This window comes from Epinephelus moara, chromosome 4 (genome assembly GCF_006386435.1).
Source record: "Epinephelus moara isolate mb chromosome 4, YSFRI_EMoa_1.0, whole genome shotgun sequence".
In the NCBI taxonomy this organism is placed as follows: Eukaryota; Metazoa; Chordata; class Actinopteri; order Perciformes; family Serranidae; genus Epinephelus; species Epinephelus moara.
The window spans coordinates 40322662-40338793 of NC_065509.1; the positions used below are offsets into that span (position 1 = coordinate 40322662).

Genomic DNA, 16132 nt, shown 5'->3' on the forward strand with positions numbered 1-16132 from the left:
ATGACTTTTTTTCCTGATTTCTGACGACATACTATAGTATGAAGTTTTTACATGATTTCGAAAGACATACTTTTCTATGACGTTTTTTCCTGATTTCGAATGACATACTATACTATGACTTTTTTACGTGATTTAGGACGACATACTATACTATGACTTTTTCCTGATTTCGAATGACATACTATACTATGACTTTTTTACATGATTTAGGACGACATACTATACTATGACTTTTTCCTGATTTCGAATGACATACTTTACTATGACTTTTTTTTCATGATTTCGGACGACATACTTTATGATGACGTTTTTNGTTTTTTAAGAACACACTATACTATGACTTTTTTTCATGATTTTGGGCGACATACTATTCTATGACTTTTTTTCATGATTTTGGGACGACATACTATACTATGACTTCTTTTTCATGATTTCCGACGACATACTATACTATGACTTTTTTACATGATTTTGAAAGACATACTATACTTCTAATTTTTTTCTTGATTTCAGACGACATACTATACGATGACTTTTTTTCCTGATTTCTGACGACATACTATAGTATGAAGTTTTTACATGATTTCGAAAGACATACTTTTCTATGACGTTTTTTCATGACTTTGGGCGACATACGATACTATGACTTTTTTACATGATTTAGGACGACATACTTTACTATGACTTTTTCCTGATCTCTGACGACATACTATACTATGAAGTTTTTACATGATTTCGAAAGACATACTATACTTCTAAGTTTTTTCTTGATTTCGGACGACATACTATACTATGACTATTTTTCCTGATTTCTGACGACATACTATAGTATGACGTTTTTATATGATTTCGAAGGACATACTTTTCTTTATTTCTTTATTTTGGGCGACATACTATACTATGACTTTTTGTCCTGATTTCGGACAACATACTATACTATGACTTTTTTTCATGATTTCCGACGACACACTATTCTATGACTTCTTTTCATGATTTTTGACAACTTACTATACTGTGACGGTTTATCATGATTTCGGACGACATACTATACAATGATGTTTTTTTATGATTTCGGACGACATACTATGCTATGAAGTTTTTACATGATTTTGAACGACATACTATTCTATGACTTGTTTTCATTATTTTCGACAACTTACTATACTATTAAGTTTTATCTTGATTTAGGATGACATACTATACTATGATGTTTTGTCATGTAATTTTAGGACATAGTATACCATGATTGTTTTTTTTTTTTTGACACAATAATTTAATTAATTTCTTTAAAACTGTTTACTTTATTGTGACATTTTCATGACATAGTATACATAAAAAAGAGTCACAGAACAAAACAGTCTCAGGTTTATTAGTCAGGAATGTGTACACATAAAAAAGTTGTTTGCTTTTAATATTTATACACAGAAACAGAAATAGAGCTACAAATAACAGGGTCAAGGAAGCTGGTCAAAAGTCAATATAAACATTTAGCTATTATGTTCATACAAGAAGGTGAAAGAACACAAATACATATAGAAAGTTTATCATGTATACACAATACAACAACAAACAACAACATTAAATGTTTTGGTTAGACTGTTTACAACTCCGAAAATGTGCCATGTCACACAAATAAAACATAATAACTCACTCATAATAATAATAAAGAGTTCAAATGAGCATCTGTTTTGTAGGAATCATTTCTACCTCTTGTGTATGTCGGACATTAGTCCTTCTGATAAACCTTGCATTGGGTTAGTCACTCAGTTCATTCTCTTGTGCTTTGTTCCCACCCTGTCGACCCATCTGTTGATAAAATTGTCAAAGGAGTTATCACAAACTCAGACTGTTTAGTTGTGCTACCTCGCAATCAGAGTATAATAAATGTGATTGAAAGTGGTGACGAGATCTTCATATATAAAGACATTTTCTTTAAAGAAGTCTTAAAGGCATTGAATTAATGTTCAGTATTCCTGCATATAGTATACTGTAGATACATGAGGGTAATGTGTTGGAATATGTCCTGGCAGGGTTCAGTTCATTTCCTGCTCATGTGGGTATCTCTTCCCTCTCTCCTCAGGTCTCACCCCTCCCACCACCCCGCCTCACAAACCAGTGGAGGATGAGCTCTTCAAACCGGCAGATGGAGGAAAGGGAGGTGAAGGAACGTGTGGTGGCAGCAGTGGGGATGGTGGAGGAAGTGGCAGCGAGTCCTCAAGCACCAACACCAGTGTTGCCACGAAGGGCTCATCCTGGCTGAGCCGCGCTCATCACCAGCGGAAGCTTCCAGAGCAGACAGAGTTGTACGCCCAGCTGCGGCGCATGGGCCAGGCTGGTGACAGTGACACCCACCGCACCTTTGGTGACCACGACTACTGTGCACTGAGCCTTGGGGAGAGCCGCAAGCGTAGTGCCGCCATGCTGGGCGCCATATTGCAGGCGCAAGGAGGGAGCGATGGAGTTGGCACCTCAGCACCCAAAGCAGCTGACGATCAGGTAGCGGATGGAAATGGAAAGGAGAACGGCGAAAGGCTGGTGGTGTCAGAAGTTGCAGAACCGCTCGAGCAGCAGACAACGCCAGTGGTGATACCGTCAACGGCGCCGTCGCACTGCCAGTCAGCAGCTGCCACACCACCGGCCTCAGAGGAAGAGGCGGAGCGTTCGTGTGCATCTCGCTCACCCTCGCCCATCCTCCACCTGTGTCCCGACTCCCCCGCTAGCAAGACAGACTCCAGGTGAGACAGAGAGACGGCGTCTGCAGGAGGAGGGGAAGGAGAGGTGTTAAGATGTGGGTCAAGGAGATAAAACTGACAATGAAATGTAGAGGGGGGGTATCAGATCGAGAGAAAGAAAAGGAAGAATGTGGCAGGGGGAAGGAAACAATACAAGTAGAACACAGTATTAGACCGAGATAAACCCCAAAGAGGATGTGAAAGAAAGAACAACTCTGCATTATTGAAGGACATTTTAGACATTTATACACTCCAAGTCAATCCAAGTACAACTCTGAAGTCATTTTCTCAACACATTGGGCCACATACGGCAAACCAACCAGTATAAATGTACTCGTGTAGCTGTATCAAAGAATGGCTACAGGAACAGCATGTTTGGAAAATGGAAAAATCTCTGACAGTGGAAAAATGTGTATCATCCAAATAGTAACAGTATATCATCACGCAACCCTAGAGAGTAAACAAAGGCACCAAAATGACAGAAAGATTAGGTTGAATGCCAGGGGCCAGTTCCATAAGGCACTTTTCCTTTAAATCCTAGTTAAGGTTACGTACTGTACATACGGTGATGCACTGGACTGTGAAGGTGATGTATTCAGTCACTGGCAGGCATTACCATCTGTAGCATGTCAACAGAAATACAGTATGAAAAGAACTGTTCTATAAACATTTCACTCTGAGACTGTACTGCTCTAACTCAGAATAAGGTCAGTATTCATTTCTACCTGTGTAAGATACAGTTTGACTTGGCTGTCTCACTGAGAATAAGGTCAGTGGTCATATTATTTCTGTACATGGAAGACAATGGCAGGGAAAAGGGTGGGGATGTAAGAGAAAGGAGAACAGAGCGATGCTGTGCTGCAGTCGGTGGGAGAAAGTCTCCTTTTTTGCCGCAGTTCACCTGTTTCCTCATGTCTGACATTTCAGTTTCACCTTGTGTCCGCCCTTATCTCACTCACTATCCTCTCTCTGTGTCTCCTTTTCTTCCTTGTCCTCTTATAGTGAAAACTCGGAGATCTGTCCCGACGACGAACAGAGGAACAAAGCCAAGTCTGACGAGGTAAAAAGAACATTCAGGCTCTTTTGCATACTGAAACTTTAAAATAACTCCACCTCAGTAGCCCTGAGCTCACCAGACTGTACAACACACTTCTAAAAGTCAAATAGTCCATGCCCTGAAGCATCCAAAGATGATTTTGGTACATGAGTTTTCACGTGTAAACAAACATAAGCAAACTGATAACACATAATGTATCTTCAGAAGGATACTGCAGCTGCAGGATCAGAACAACAGACTGCATGCAGATGAACAGAGGGGCATGTGAAGTGTTGAGCCTCAGGATGCCGCCCTACACTCAGCCTTCCTGCTTCAGTTCCCACGTCTATCTGTATTCTGTATTGTCCTTTGTCCTGACTGTTGCCATGGTTTCCCTGTTGCCAGGACAACTGCCAGGTGTTTTACATCCACAACCTGCCAACCAGCGTGACCCAGAACATGCTGAGGAAACGCTTCCAGGTTTTCGGCAAACCTGAGGACTGCAAAGTCATCATCTGCAACGAGTAAGTGTCCTGATCTGGATTCCTCCCGCTGGAAAAGAGAAGATAGGAGAACTTTTTTTTCGAGATGCAGTTAACCTGGTTCTTGTGCTATCGGTCGCAGTTTGACAGTTTTAAAATGCAGCCCGTAAAACAAAATTAAAGTATTGTAGTCAGATAATGTTGCAATGTCATTAATTCATAGTACATTGAGAAATTAACGTTAAAAAAACTGAGTCACTGGACCTGAAGTGTAAATAGCAAGTCATCAGAAAAGCCTGTCTCAACTCCCCTGAAGTAATGTGGCAACTTCTGGGAAACTGTTGAGATGTAAGAACACCACAAAACAAAAAGAAGGAAGTTGTTGAGGAACCAATCCTGCCAGTCAGTGGGCTACAAACATTATTAAAGTCTTCAGCAGGACTGAAAATCACAAACTGACAATTTGTTGGAACAACTTTAAATATACTTTAATATCTTCTCTTAATCTCTTGTCTGAAAGAAAAAGTCTGGTGGTACTTGTGCAAACTAACATTGTAATGACTGCTGCAGCAGTTTGAGCCTCTGGTGTTCCTGTTTTTGCTCCAATGCTGAGTCATCATTTATGCCACTATTTTCAGTTCTTTGTCTAAAAAGTTGGGACACCTCTTTCTGCAACATACATAACCACTGACTCCTGCCTATGAGACATCTGGCACTAACAGGAGTCCCAGGCTCAAACTCCAAACTTTCTGAGTGAACAACGTTGTTATTGGTGACACCGCTCTGAGGCTGTTAAGTGAACCGCAGTCAGCATCCTGTTGCTCTGAGCATGAGCACCTGGGCATCGGCTAAAATGTTGATGTGACATTCACGAGACTAACTGCGACTGACAGTCATTGTGTTTATAGAACATCGGAAATAAATATCACATTTAGGATAATGTATCATTGACACTGTTCCTATAACTCATTTGGGCCACTGACTCCATTATACTAACTCGTTTTCAATTTGCAAATTGTTTTATTAGCTGACATTACAAAGCAACCAACGGTGTACAGCTAGCTGGCTAACCTAAGCATAGTTCATGGTTAGCTCTTGGCTAGCAGGAAGGGCTTTGAACCATTACATCATTTATTGTTGACTAAATCAACACCGTAAGTTAGTATCATGTTACCTGGTGAGGCAATTTGGCAAGCTAGCCAACTAACATATCCACTCAGTGTCTTGCTAGCAATAACATTAGAAAGCAAGGAAGCTAAGGTTAGCCAACTAGCTCTAACTTAGCTACGCCTCATGGATATGGTGTTGGTGGCTTTGGGATGTCATCTGGTAAATTAATTTGCATATGGAAGCAGCAAGCCAATTTTGCCCTTAAGTCTGGATGAATTAGACGGTGTTAATCATTCAAGCAAACCCAAACCAGTGGTTCACAGTGGGCTGGTGGCCCGAGGCAGCGCTGGGTCGAACCCCTGTAGAGACAGCAATAGAAATTCTGCTACTCTGGCAGGAACTAGGGCCGGTCCAAAGGGCAGACCCCCGGCCCTTAGGCATCCAGTCTTGCTCTGGCTGAATTCAAGTTGCTACAGGGTATTAAGGTCTGTCTCCAGGCCACTGTCAAAAATGTATATAACGGAAACTCTGTGTTGTGGTGGTTGCCAGTCATTTGTTGATGCAAGCGGACTCCATTTCTTAGCTAACATTAGCTACGGTTGCACACTGAGTCCTTTACAAAGAAATCAGTCCACAGGCTGCCAGATGGAAACACAGAAAGTCAGGGAAGGTCTCAGTTTTTAAGTTACCTTCCATTTTGTTCACCTGTCAACAGTTGTCGAAAAAAAAAAAAAGAATTGATACATGTAAAAAGTTACGCACAGTACCTTTAAATGTGCCCTTGACCAAGGCACTGACCTCAGAACTGGAGTTGGAGTCCCTGGGCTCTGCACTGTTGCTGGCCACTGATACTAAATAGTTAGAATGGGTGGTTTACAGAGGACAAACTTACCCACGGGGATTAATTAAATATGACTTTAAAAAGCTAAACTAAAAAAGGGTGTCCTCTTTCTGTTGCATACAACCCCAAACATTTGTCCTTACACTTACTTTGGACTCGTGTTCAAAAATTATACTGTCCTGAAATATACTTGATCTAGTAAATACAGATCAGGTATCAGTCAGAATGTTTTTGGTTTCATTTCTCCTGCCGTTTTTCTGTATTGGACTACGTCAATCAAATTTATTTATTTATTTTTTCAATTTGTTCATTGAATGCACATTGAATGACAGGATGCACATGATTTGTCACCACTCTCCATCTCTACTGATGCCAGTCACATGTCTCCACTCATCCTCTCAAAAGCAATCATCATCATAATGCGTGTGTCTGTCTCTCTACCTGTCTGGTTGTAGGGAGCGCTGTGGGGTGATAAAGATCCGCCAGTCAGGGGTTCAAAAGCACTGGAGAGAACAGGAAACTGTTTTCCAGAATGGACCTGCAGGCCTACGGAGGCTGTCAAGGAAACGCTACATAGATCTTGGTAATGACACACACACACACACACACACACTCACAAAGTTATACTGAGTTATACTTTTACTGAGTGACTGGAATAGTAAACCAGCATGATGATAAAGCTTGATGATAAAGTGACTATGCCAGGTTTAGTGTTGGCCGTCTATATGAAACTATTAGAGATTAGTAGCTAGTTTTGTTTCTAGACTTAGACTAAGAAAATAGATTTGTCAAAGGGTTTGCAACTGGATCATGGCGCAAGTTTTTGTATCAGAATTCACCAAAGCTAAACTCTATGTAAAAGCACCACCAAAGTTTACTGCCAGACACATACCTGCTTTTTAACCGCGTGTTTGGCAGCATCATGAATGGCATTGTTCACAGACTTTACTATGTACTGGTCTTGTTACTAGAGGATTCCACTGGAGATGAACTCCTGGGTTTGCATGATGTAAACAATAAACACTTATATAGGAGGTTATTATATTGTTAAATCAAAGATCACGCCAGGAAAAAGCAACAGCGACACCATCGCAGATGGTATGTAAATCCCTAAAACAAGCAAGTAGTGACAAAGGCACATACCATAAAACTTCAAAGAAAAGAGTAGTCCCAATTAAACACCCAGTCCCTTTTACTAGACCGGTGTGGCTACACGTTTTGACAAAAAAACGCCCGTCTCAATTAGAGGCCTGGTCTAGTTGCCAAACATTTAATCTTTATAGAAGTTCTGGGTTGTATAAAACCGGGTTGTTGACTACTTGAGCTAATGTTATTTAGCTGCTTTGATGGGCATAAAATGTCAAAACAGAGATGCTACATACGATATGCTTGGTTTGATTCTCCACAATTGAATCGTTGAGTTCATTTTAGTGAAGCCGTGAGCACCAAAGAATACAGTAATTTATTGAAATTTATGGGCATGGTAAACAAGAAACATGTATCAATTCCTCAATTACCCATTGAGTTATTCACATTCTTTTAGTCCATAAGGGTCGTCAGATCAAAAGAATCAAAGGGGTTTTGCATAATAATTAAACCAAGGTGTGAGTATTGTTTTAACAGCATGAAGTGGTGCTGTGTTGGGATGCTGTAATCTTCAGGTGCCATAAAACGAGTGTCATAACTCTCTCTCTCTGATGCGGAGTTAGATCAAATGAATGATTCATAACTGATATGTTATTCAAAGCCAAATTTTTATACAAGTACTATTCACACTGGTTTAGATAAACAATTTGACCTTGATTTTCTGTCTTTAAGATGAGGCCGGCCCGGGCCCCGTCAAGAGCAAGTACGATGCACTGGACTTTGACACTCTGCTGAAGGAGGCCCAGAAGTCCCTGCATCGCTGACAGCACGGCACCCCCTGACTGGCCAGCCTTAGTAAACTGCAGCAACACCCCTCCAACTACACGGCTCTGCCCTAAGACAGGCCTCTTAGTACCTCCATGCAAGGCGACCTCGCAAAATGTTTACATTTTTACCATTGGAATAAAGTAACGATAAGGACCTCGTTGTTTTTTAAGTTTCTTTCACCGGAGGATACTGCTTAAAAACGAGGAAGCCACTGGGAGTCCAGAGGAGTTAAGAGACCATGGAGGAAACAGGACTTTTAACAGCAATGGTACAACAACAAAAACGATAAATGATTCAGTTCTCTGCTGAACAACAATAACAAAACCGTCTGTGTTGGTGACATCATTGCCCAGCTTGGAAGAGCGGGCATGAGAGACCTCTGTAGCAAATCCTTGCTATTCCTGCGTTGCGTTGGTCGTCGTGGTGTGTGTTTCTGCGTGTGCGTGTTCTATGTTCTGTTTGTTTTGTAAAAAAAAATAAAAAAAGAAACCCCTACCCTCTTTCCGGTTACGGGTGGTGAACCTGCAAGCTGTGTTCACCATGAAGTTGTGCGGTTGTATAACCAGAACAAAAAAAATTCAAATAAAAAAAATAACCCTGCTTTGTTTTAGCGAAAATTGTGGATGTTATAAATTTCAAAATCTGTTGTGTGTGTGTTATGGACAAAGAATATAAAAAAACATTTAACGTAATCATTTGATGACTGATAAAGTTTACAAATCTAAAATGAAGAAGAAAAAAATCATGTTTTTTTCTTTTTTGTAATTGTAGTGCTTCCTTGATTTGATCTATGCACTGTAAGGAGGTAAATGTCTCCGCTGTCCTCCACTGTCCCACTTTGAATCTAATCTCTAACTCTGCCATGCTGACTATTTTGGCTTCTGCTACTGGCTGCTGAGGGCTCTGTTTGGTAGGCGTTTTATACATCAAGGCCCCCGATTAGGTTCTGGGAAAAAGTTTACCTCGAAATGTTTCCATTCCACATGTACATAAGTATTTATTGGAAAAGCACTTAAAGTAAAAACAAAATGCCCATTAAGTTCTGCTGTACTTTTTAAAAAAATCTATTATGTGACTATATTATATAAAGAACTTTCAAGTGTGACTGAATGACCACTGTCAAGATTAAAGCAAGTTACAGGATTGGCCCTAAAGTTAGAAATAAGGGGTCTTAAGTTAGAATTAAGGGGCCTAAAGTTGAGGGGGAAAAAAGGGGGTGGCCCAATTTGTAAATAAGGGGCCTAAAGTTAGAAATAAAGGGTCTGAAGTTGGAAATAAGGGGACTAGGGTTGGAAATAAATGGCCTGAAGTTTGAAAGAATGGGTCTAAAGTTAGAAATAATGAATCTAAAGTTAGAAATAAGGGGTTTAAATTTGGAAATAAGGGGTCTAAAGTTAGACATAAGGTTTGGGTTGGGTTAAAACAGTAGCTGGGTAAGAGTAGGGTCACGGTTGTTCCAAAATGGGTTTTTACGTGCTTCATTGGTTGATTCCAGGTAATTTTTTCCACATCTAGGGAGGTCTTGATGTATCTTTGATAGGGTCCCACTGAACATGTGTCCAATAAAGGCTGCAGCCTAATGACACCCCCGCATGCCACAGCCAATGCAAAACTTACTGTTTACATTTGGACTGCAGCAAGCAGGACTAAAATGGGGAAATAAAGATGGTAGCCATGACGCTTTTGTACCATACTTAGTTCATTGCTGAGCTCTGTATGAATCCATCACATCCGCACTTAATCCAGATCATTCCAGTCCAATCTTCTTTCACATAAAGTCCATCAGTCATCACAGGGCAAAGTACTGTAAATGGAATTTTGATTGTCCAGGAATCCCTTTTTTGTTTTTGGTGACCTTTACATTGGGTCAGCTTGACATTTGATTTCAAAGTGCAATGGAGAACAGTATCAATTTGCTCCCCATAATCCATCCGCTGCCATTGCCAGGAGCAGACGAATCTGTTGGTTCAGATGGAATGTATTCAAGAACCTGAATGTAATCATCATGTTTTCCCCATTCCTGCTTGCCCAAAGATTGTGGAGTTTTATGGTGCTTTAAAGGTAGAGGTTGCTTTGTCGTCTGGTTGACTGCATGCGACAGATCATGGCTTGAAGTGCAGTCTGGGTAGCGCCTATTTTACAATCCCGACACAGCCAGTAGCACCCGCCGTGAAAATAAGGGAGAGAGCCTCCAAACCTGCCAATCCGGTGGCACCAAACCTACACAGCCAGGGAACGAGCGAGGGATGGGCTTGAAAGTAATGGAAAGAGCAATCGGCCGAGAATCAGGTTTCTTGTCCGGGAGGTACTGTATCAGCTGAGCATCTCTACCTCACATCCATCCATCCCTCCCTGCTCCCCCTGTGTTTTTATTTCCTCCTTCTACTGGATGCTCTCCCCCAGCCTCTTTTGTAAGTCTCTTACTTTGTTGGGTTTTTTTTGTCAGAAATGTTCTCTGTGTGAGGGTTTCTCCAACTAATGGGCGGTTATGGGTAGTTGGGGGTTTGTGTTTGATTTTTTTATACAATGACTCCTCCTACCACTAAACCCCTTGCGAGGGGAATAATCTCTCTCTGTCTCTATCTCCTCCTTCGCTTGCCTCACAACGGTTTTTAGCGTGTCCGTTTCTTGGAGTCTCGACTGTGTGTCCTTGTGTAACTGAGTGTTTTGTCTTTGTCTCGTGTTTGAGTCGGACACTGCTGACGCTTGCAGGTCGGTGAGGACAGGTCAGGAGGGGTTGAACAGTGGCTCGGAGGTTGGCTGGTCCTTGAGTGCGCTTGGAGGGGAAGACTCCCCTGAATTTCTTGTTTTATTCAGGGACACGCCAATCGTCCTGATTCCCCCTGTTCCTCCTCTCCTTGACCGGGAACTTCAATAATCCGCAGCCCGACTCTCTATCTCTCTCTAACTTTAACTCTATCGCTTTCCGTCTCTCTTGTGGGTTCAAGACCTTGTTTCCAGGTCTTCCCCAAAGCCTGGTGAACTCCCTGCTTTTTAACAGATAATCCCTCTTCCCCGTCCTCTTCCTCGACCTTTCTCTATCTAATCAACTCCTTGGTAACACACAAAAAATTGAATGTTTACATCACTCGATTCTCCTTTGACTTTATTAGGAACGCACACTAAGTACAAAGGCGCCTTATTCAGTGTTTAAAGAAAAAAAAAATAACAGCAAAGGAAGTAGAGGCCTAGCGTTACCTTCTCCAGGCTCACTGATGTCCAAAACTAACAAAACCAATTTAGTGCTATACATACTGATTGAGAAACACGGTTTAAAAAAAAGGATTAAAAAAAAAATACATTTCAACAACTAATCTCAAACAACTGAATGAGTATTTGTGCTTAGTATGTATACTACTAAAAAGTGAGAGAATGTGCTGGTTTACATATTAAAAAAAGAAATATAATATATATGAATATAAAATGTGTATATAGCACTATGCCTCGTTGTAAACATAAAATGTATTGTGTGTTTTTTTTGTTTTTGTTTTTTTTAAGTGGCGGGTCATAGTTGATTGCTAATCAGTCGATAGATGGTCAGGTCGGTTTAGTTCTAATGTTTGTTCAGTACAGGGAGGAAATGAAGGGAAAATCTGAAATAACTTCACACAAAGTCCAACACTGTTTAAAAAGAAAGACAAAAAAGATCCAAGTATCCCTTTAGACCATCACACTAGAAGGTTCTATTTCTTTGCTGTTTATAAAATGACTAAATATTTTTCAATGTTTTCTGTTTTCTTAAAAAGCAATTTGAAATGCAATACATAATAATCTTAACTTTAAGACAGCCTTTCCGAAAAACTGAGGTAATAACATAAGGGTGTATGGTTGGTTGTTGAACTACAACACGGGCAATCTTTGAGCTGCAGATTCAATAGGCTACTGTACTGTATGTAGACTGCTGTTAAACACAAAAAAAAATTATAAAAACAAACTACAGGAAGAATGTGGTTAGTCGCGTTGTCAACACATAACACGTATACAGAACGAATCGTACTATTATACTCTTGCACAAATAACGTCCCAAGTAGTGAAATATCCTCACAATGTTTTCTTCTCATTGAAAGGAAGCCGTTGTAACTATGTTATCACCACCTTTTGATGGTGCACAGGTTTGTTCAAATCTGAGTTGCATTCAGCACTTACTCGTATATCAGTTAACAGCCAATAACTATACTTGTATGACTCTGGTAAAGGAATGTGGGAGGGATGAAAAGGAGAAAAAAAAAAAAAGCAAGTTGTCGCTGGTTTGACCCAGTTCGAGTTTCAGATAAGGCAGACACTGTAGGAAACTTTTACTGCTGCACCACTACTTCATTCAAATTCATTACACATTACAGAATGGTAGAACGATAATGGTCCAACTTGGTGGGAGACGCTGCAAGACTGCAGTACTTAAGCAGGATAGATGCAAAACATGTAATCTAAAATTGAGACTTGTTGAAGCAGAGAGCATGTGGTGGGATTTCTACAGTGGCTGCCGCTGTGCCTGTGAGGGTGCCTCCGTTGTTCTAGAGGTGAATTACATCAAAACGACCCCATTTTTCATCATGGCAAGCCTTAAAAATCAATCGGGGGGAAAACAAAGCTACCACTAGCTTTTATTATTACTGTTTCAACTCCTTTCCAATCCAATGTGGTTTATTATGAAATAATTACTGACGTAATTAAAACTTTTTTCAATAGCCATATTATAAAAAGTATATACATATATATGAATATATATTTGTGTGTTTGTGTAGATATCTAGATGATTATATACTTTCTTATAGAAAACTTTGATGTTGACCATTCTCCTCAGTGTTTTGAGAACACGTTGACACATTTCAACATAATAATACCGCTGTCCACTCGGTCTAGGTCCTAGGTCGATAGACAACGAATCCAAAAAAAGAAGAAAAAAAAAAAAAAAAAAAAGTTTAAAAAAAAATCCTTCCAAAGGGAATTACCCTCGTCAGAATGCAATACCTTTCTTTCCATTCTTCATTTCAGAAAAATGGGAAATGTCAAGAAAACTGTAAAACTTGATAGGCAAGTTGACCAAAAAATAAAACAACAATAAAGAGCGTGGCTTGTGGCGGCTCGTGAAAAATGTGATGTTTTTGACGGCCGTTTCAGATTCAGTTTTATAGATGTCATGTTTCCAATGCCATGGCCCTCTAAAAATACTTCTTTGTTTTTACGTCACTTACTGTTTTAGTTTGGGAAAACAATGTATCTGTCAGCTAGCTACACCATCAAATTAGCCCCTACCAGGACAGGAGTGCTTGCAATACCGGCCTCAGATTCCACGTCCATGTTTGATCAGCGAAATGGTTGTGTCACGTTTAAACATCAACCTTTGTACAATCCACAGAAACTGATGGGTATTCTGTCAAACTTGATGGCAACAGTGATGTCAAATCGGCACTTAGTAGGGACTGCAAACTGTCAAAATCTGCTAAATGTGAGTGGGTGTTTTTTTGGTGGAAGAAAATATTTTGACAAAGGGCATACATTGTTTTTGTTGTTTTTCATTACTATTGATTTTATTGTCTATTTACATCTAATGACTATCAAATTCACAAATGATTTTTTTTTTCTTTTTTAACTTAGTTTTTGGTAAAACAAAAAAGGTAAATACTGCTAGTGAGATTTTATATTTTTACATATGTTGGTTTTATTTTGCGTTTCTTTTTTTTTATACGCCACTTAGTTTGGATGTCTTTAAATGGTGTTTTTTTCTTCTTCTCCGTTTTGTGTGATTTCATATGTCTTGAGAATGTGGAGACAAAGGCATTTCAGTATTTTTGAATTGTTAAAATCTAGTTTCATAGAAGCGGAAGTATCTGATGTTATAAATTATATTTTAATTCATGTAAATAGTTTAAAACAGAAGACTATGGCTTCCTTTTAAACTGAATACATTTCTCTTCAGAGATTGTTTACATTATGAAACTGTAGAGATGTGCTCCTCATATACTGTATAAAGTACATATATTCATTGATTTGCCTCCAAAAAATAAAATCCTAATGAACAGCATTCTCTCAGTGCTCATGGTGATTTTTAAATAATAGAAATACTGCATTAAAACATACATGTTGTTTTAGCTCACTGGCTATTTAGGTCACGAGAACCAATACTACAGTACTAAGTTCTTTCTGTACTGACGGGGCAGCATATATGCCTACAAGTGTTTTAGTGTGCTGTTAAATGACATAAAAAAAGGAGAATACCTACCAGCAACAAGTAAAAACAACACATGGAAGACAAAGACAAGTGCAGCTGCAGCGACAGCTCCAAGACTCATCGAAAAGGAAAATGTTTTTCCTGAGGCTAGCCTATTTTGTTAATTCTTTACAATGGGAGTACCGTGTATTTACACTATATTGCAAACACCAGCAATGGGATTTAAAATAGTAATCCAACATTATTCACATTAGTCATTCTGCATCAACATTTCCTATCATTATTAGTTATTTATTAATATTATTATTATTGGTTATTTTCTATTTAAACTTAAAGATAGTTTTGTGACTCCAATTCACTTTCATCTAACATCAGTCACAAGCAGTTAAGAACTACTGAAATTGGAACAGTTTGACCACACAGGATATGCTTATAGATGAACCACCAAGATGTCATGAAAGTCATGTCAATAGTCAACATTTAACAGTTTCAAAATTCGCAAAAATGACCCACAAACAATTGAGTGCCAGATATGCCAAAGGAAACCGGCATATCACATCACATAGTACAATGAGCTAGGCAAATTCTCTGAAAACAAAGTAACAGCTGAGCTGTCTTTGTAAATATTATTTTTTCTAACTATTATGGCTGATGTTACTGCGACCTGCAGGTGGCTAACAGTCACTTGATTTTAGGTGCATTGACTGAAAGCTGCTGTTTCAAAAAAGTCTGACCTCTGTCCTCATCTATCTTCACTGACTTAAACCTCAGACTTTCGTGTCTTGAAATACTCATGGGTGATGACTTACTAAAGGCTAATATATTAGTTTTTAAGGTCAGAAATCTCTCATGATTGACCAGGTAATCACCAAATGTCATACATACAGTACATCTTGGTGACAGTATTGACATATTGAAGACCAAGTATATAGTTAGTTTAGAAAGATTTTGAAGATTTCAAGATAATAGAAAGGCAACAGGAAGTCAAATAAGCACTGGTTCCAACCAAGGTGTGCAGAAGACCATCTCTGAAGCAACAACACCTTGTCCAACCTTGAAGCAGATGGGCTACAGCAGCAGAAGACCACACCAGGTGCCACTCCTGTCAGCTAACAACAGGAAACTGAGGCTACAATTCACACGGGTTTTCTCACAAAAACTGGACAATAGAAGATTGGAAAAATGTTGCCTGGTCTGATGAGTCTGAATTTCTGCTGCCACATTCAGATGGTAGGGTCAGAATTTGGTGTAAACAACATGAAAGCACGGATCTATCCTGCCTTGTATCAACGGTTCAGGCTGTTGCTGGTGGTGTAATGGTGTGGGGGAGATTTTCTTAGTACCAACTGAGCATGGTTTAAACACCACAGCCTACCTGAGTATTGTTGCTGACCGTATGGGGTCCAAGAGCAAAGTATTCTCAAAGAAGCAACTTATGTAATAGCACAGAGAACACGATCTACAGGTGCCTGTTTAACTGTGTCCACCCATCACATGCGCTTACTGAATTTTATGGACTTGTATTTGCTTGATTAGTACACACGTCAGTTTCTAAGAGTCGTTATTCATCTTTAGACTTACTGTTCAAATATCATCATACCCTGTGTCTGCATGCTAACACAAAACTGTATGTATATTGTACTGCTATGATCAGTCTCTCCATGCTGTGGAGGTTCAGCTTCATAAAGCAGTATGCTCTGCTACACACACACACACACACACACACACACACACTCTTCCCAGTCTTCCCCTGGTTAAACAGCATCCTATTAACAAGCCACTGGCAATTTTCCGCCTGGCTGGCTTGTGATTCACATGTCAGTGACTGCACTGATGATGTCTGTGCAC

At 39.7% G+C, this 16132-nt stretch overlaps 1 protein-coding gene across 1 annotated transcript in view; it reads right to left on the bottom strand.

Moving 5' to 3' along the window:
- Window positions 1-2356: 2356 nt before the first annotated feature.
- pde6a (phosphodiesterase 6A, cGMP-specific, rod, alpha) overlaps window positions 2357-16132 on the bottom strand; it is an 87600-nt gene continuing 73824 nt past the window's right edge. The window contains exon 25 of the mRNA XM_050042813.1: window positions 2357-2755. Within this exon, the coding sequence (XP_049898770.1) occupies window positions 2493-2755 (263 nt within the window). The 3' untranslated portion in view covers window positions 2357-2492. The remainder of the gene's footprint in view (window positions 2756-16132) is intronic.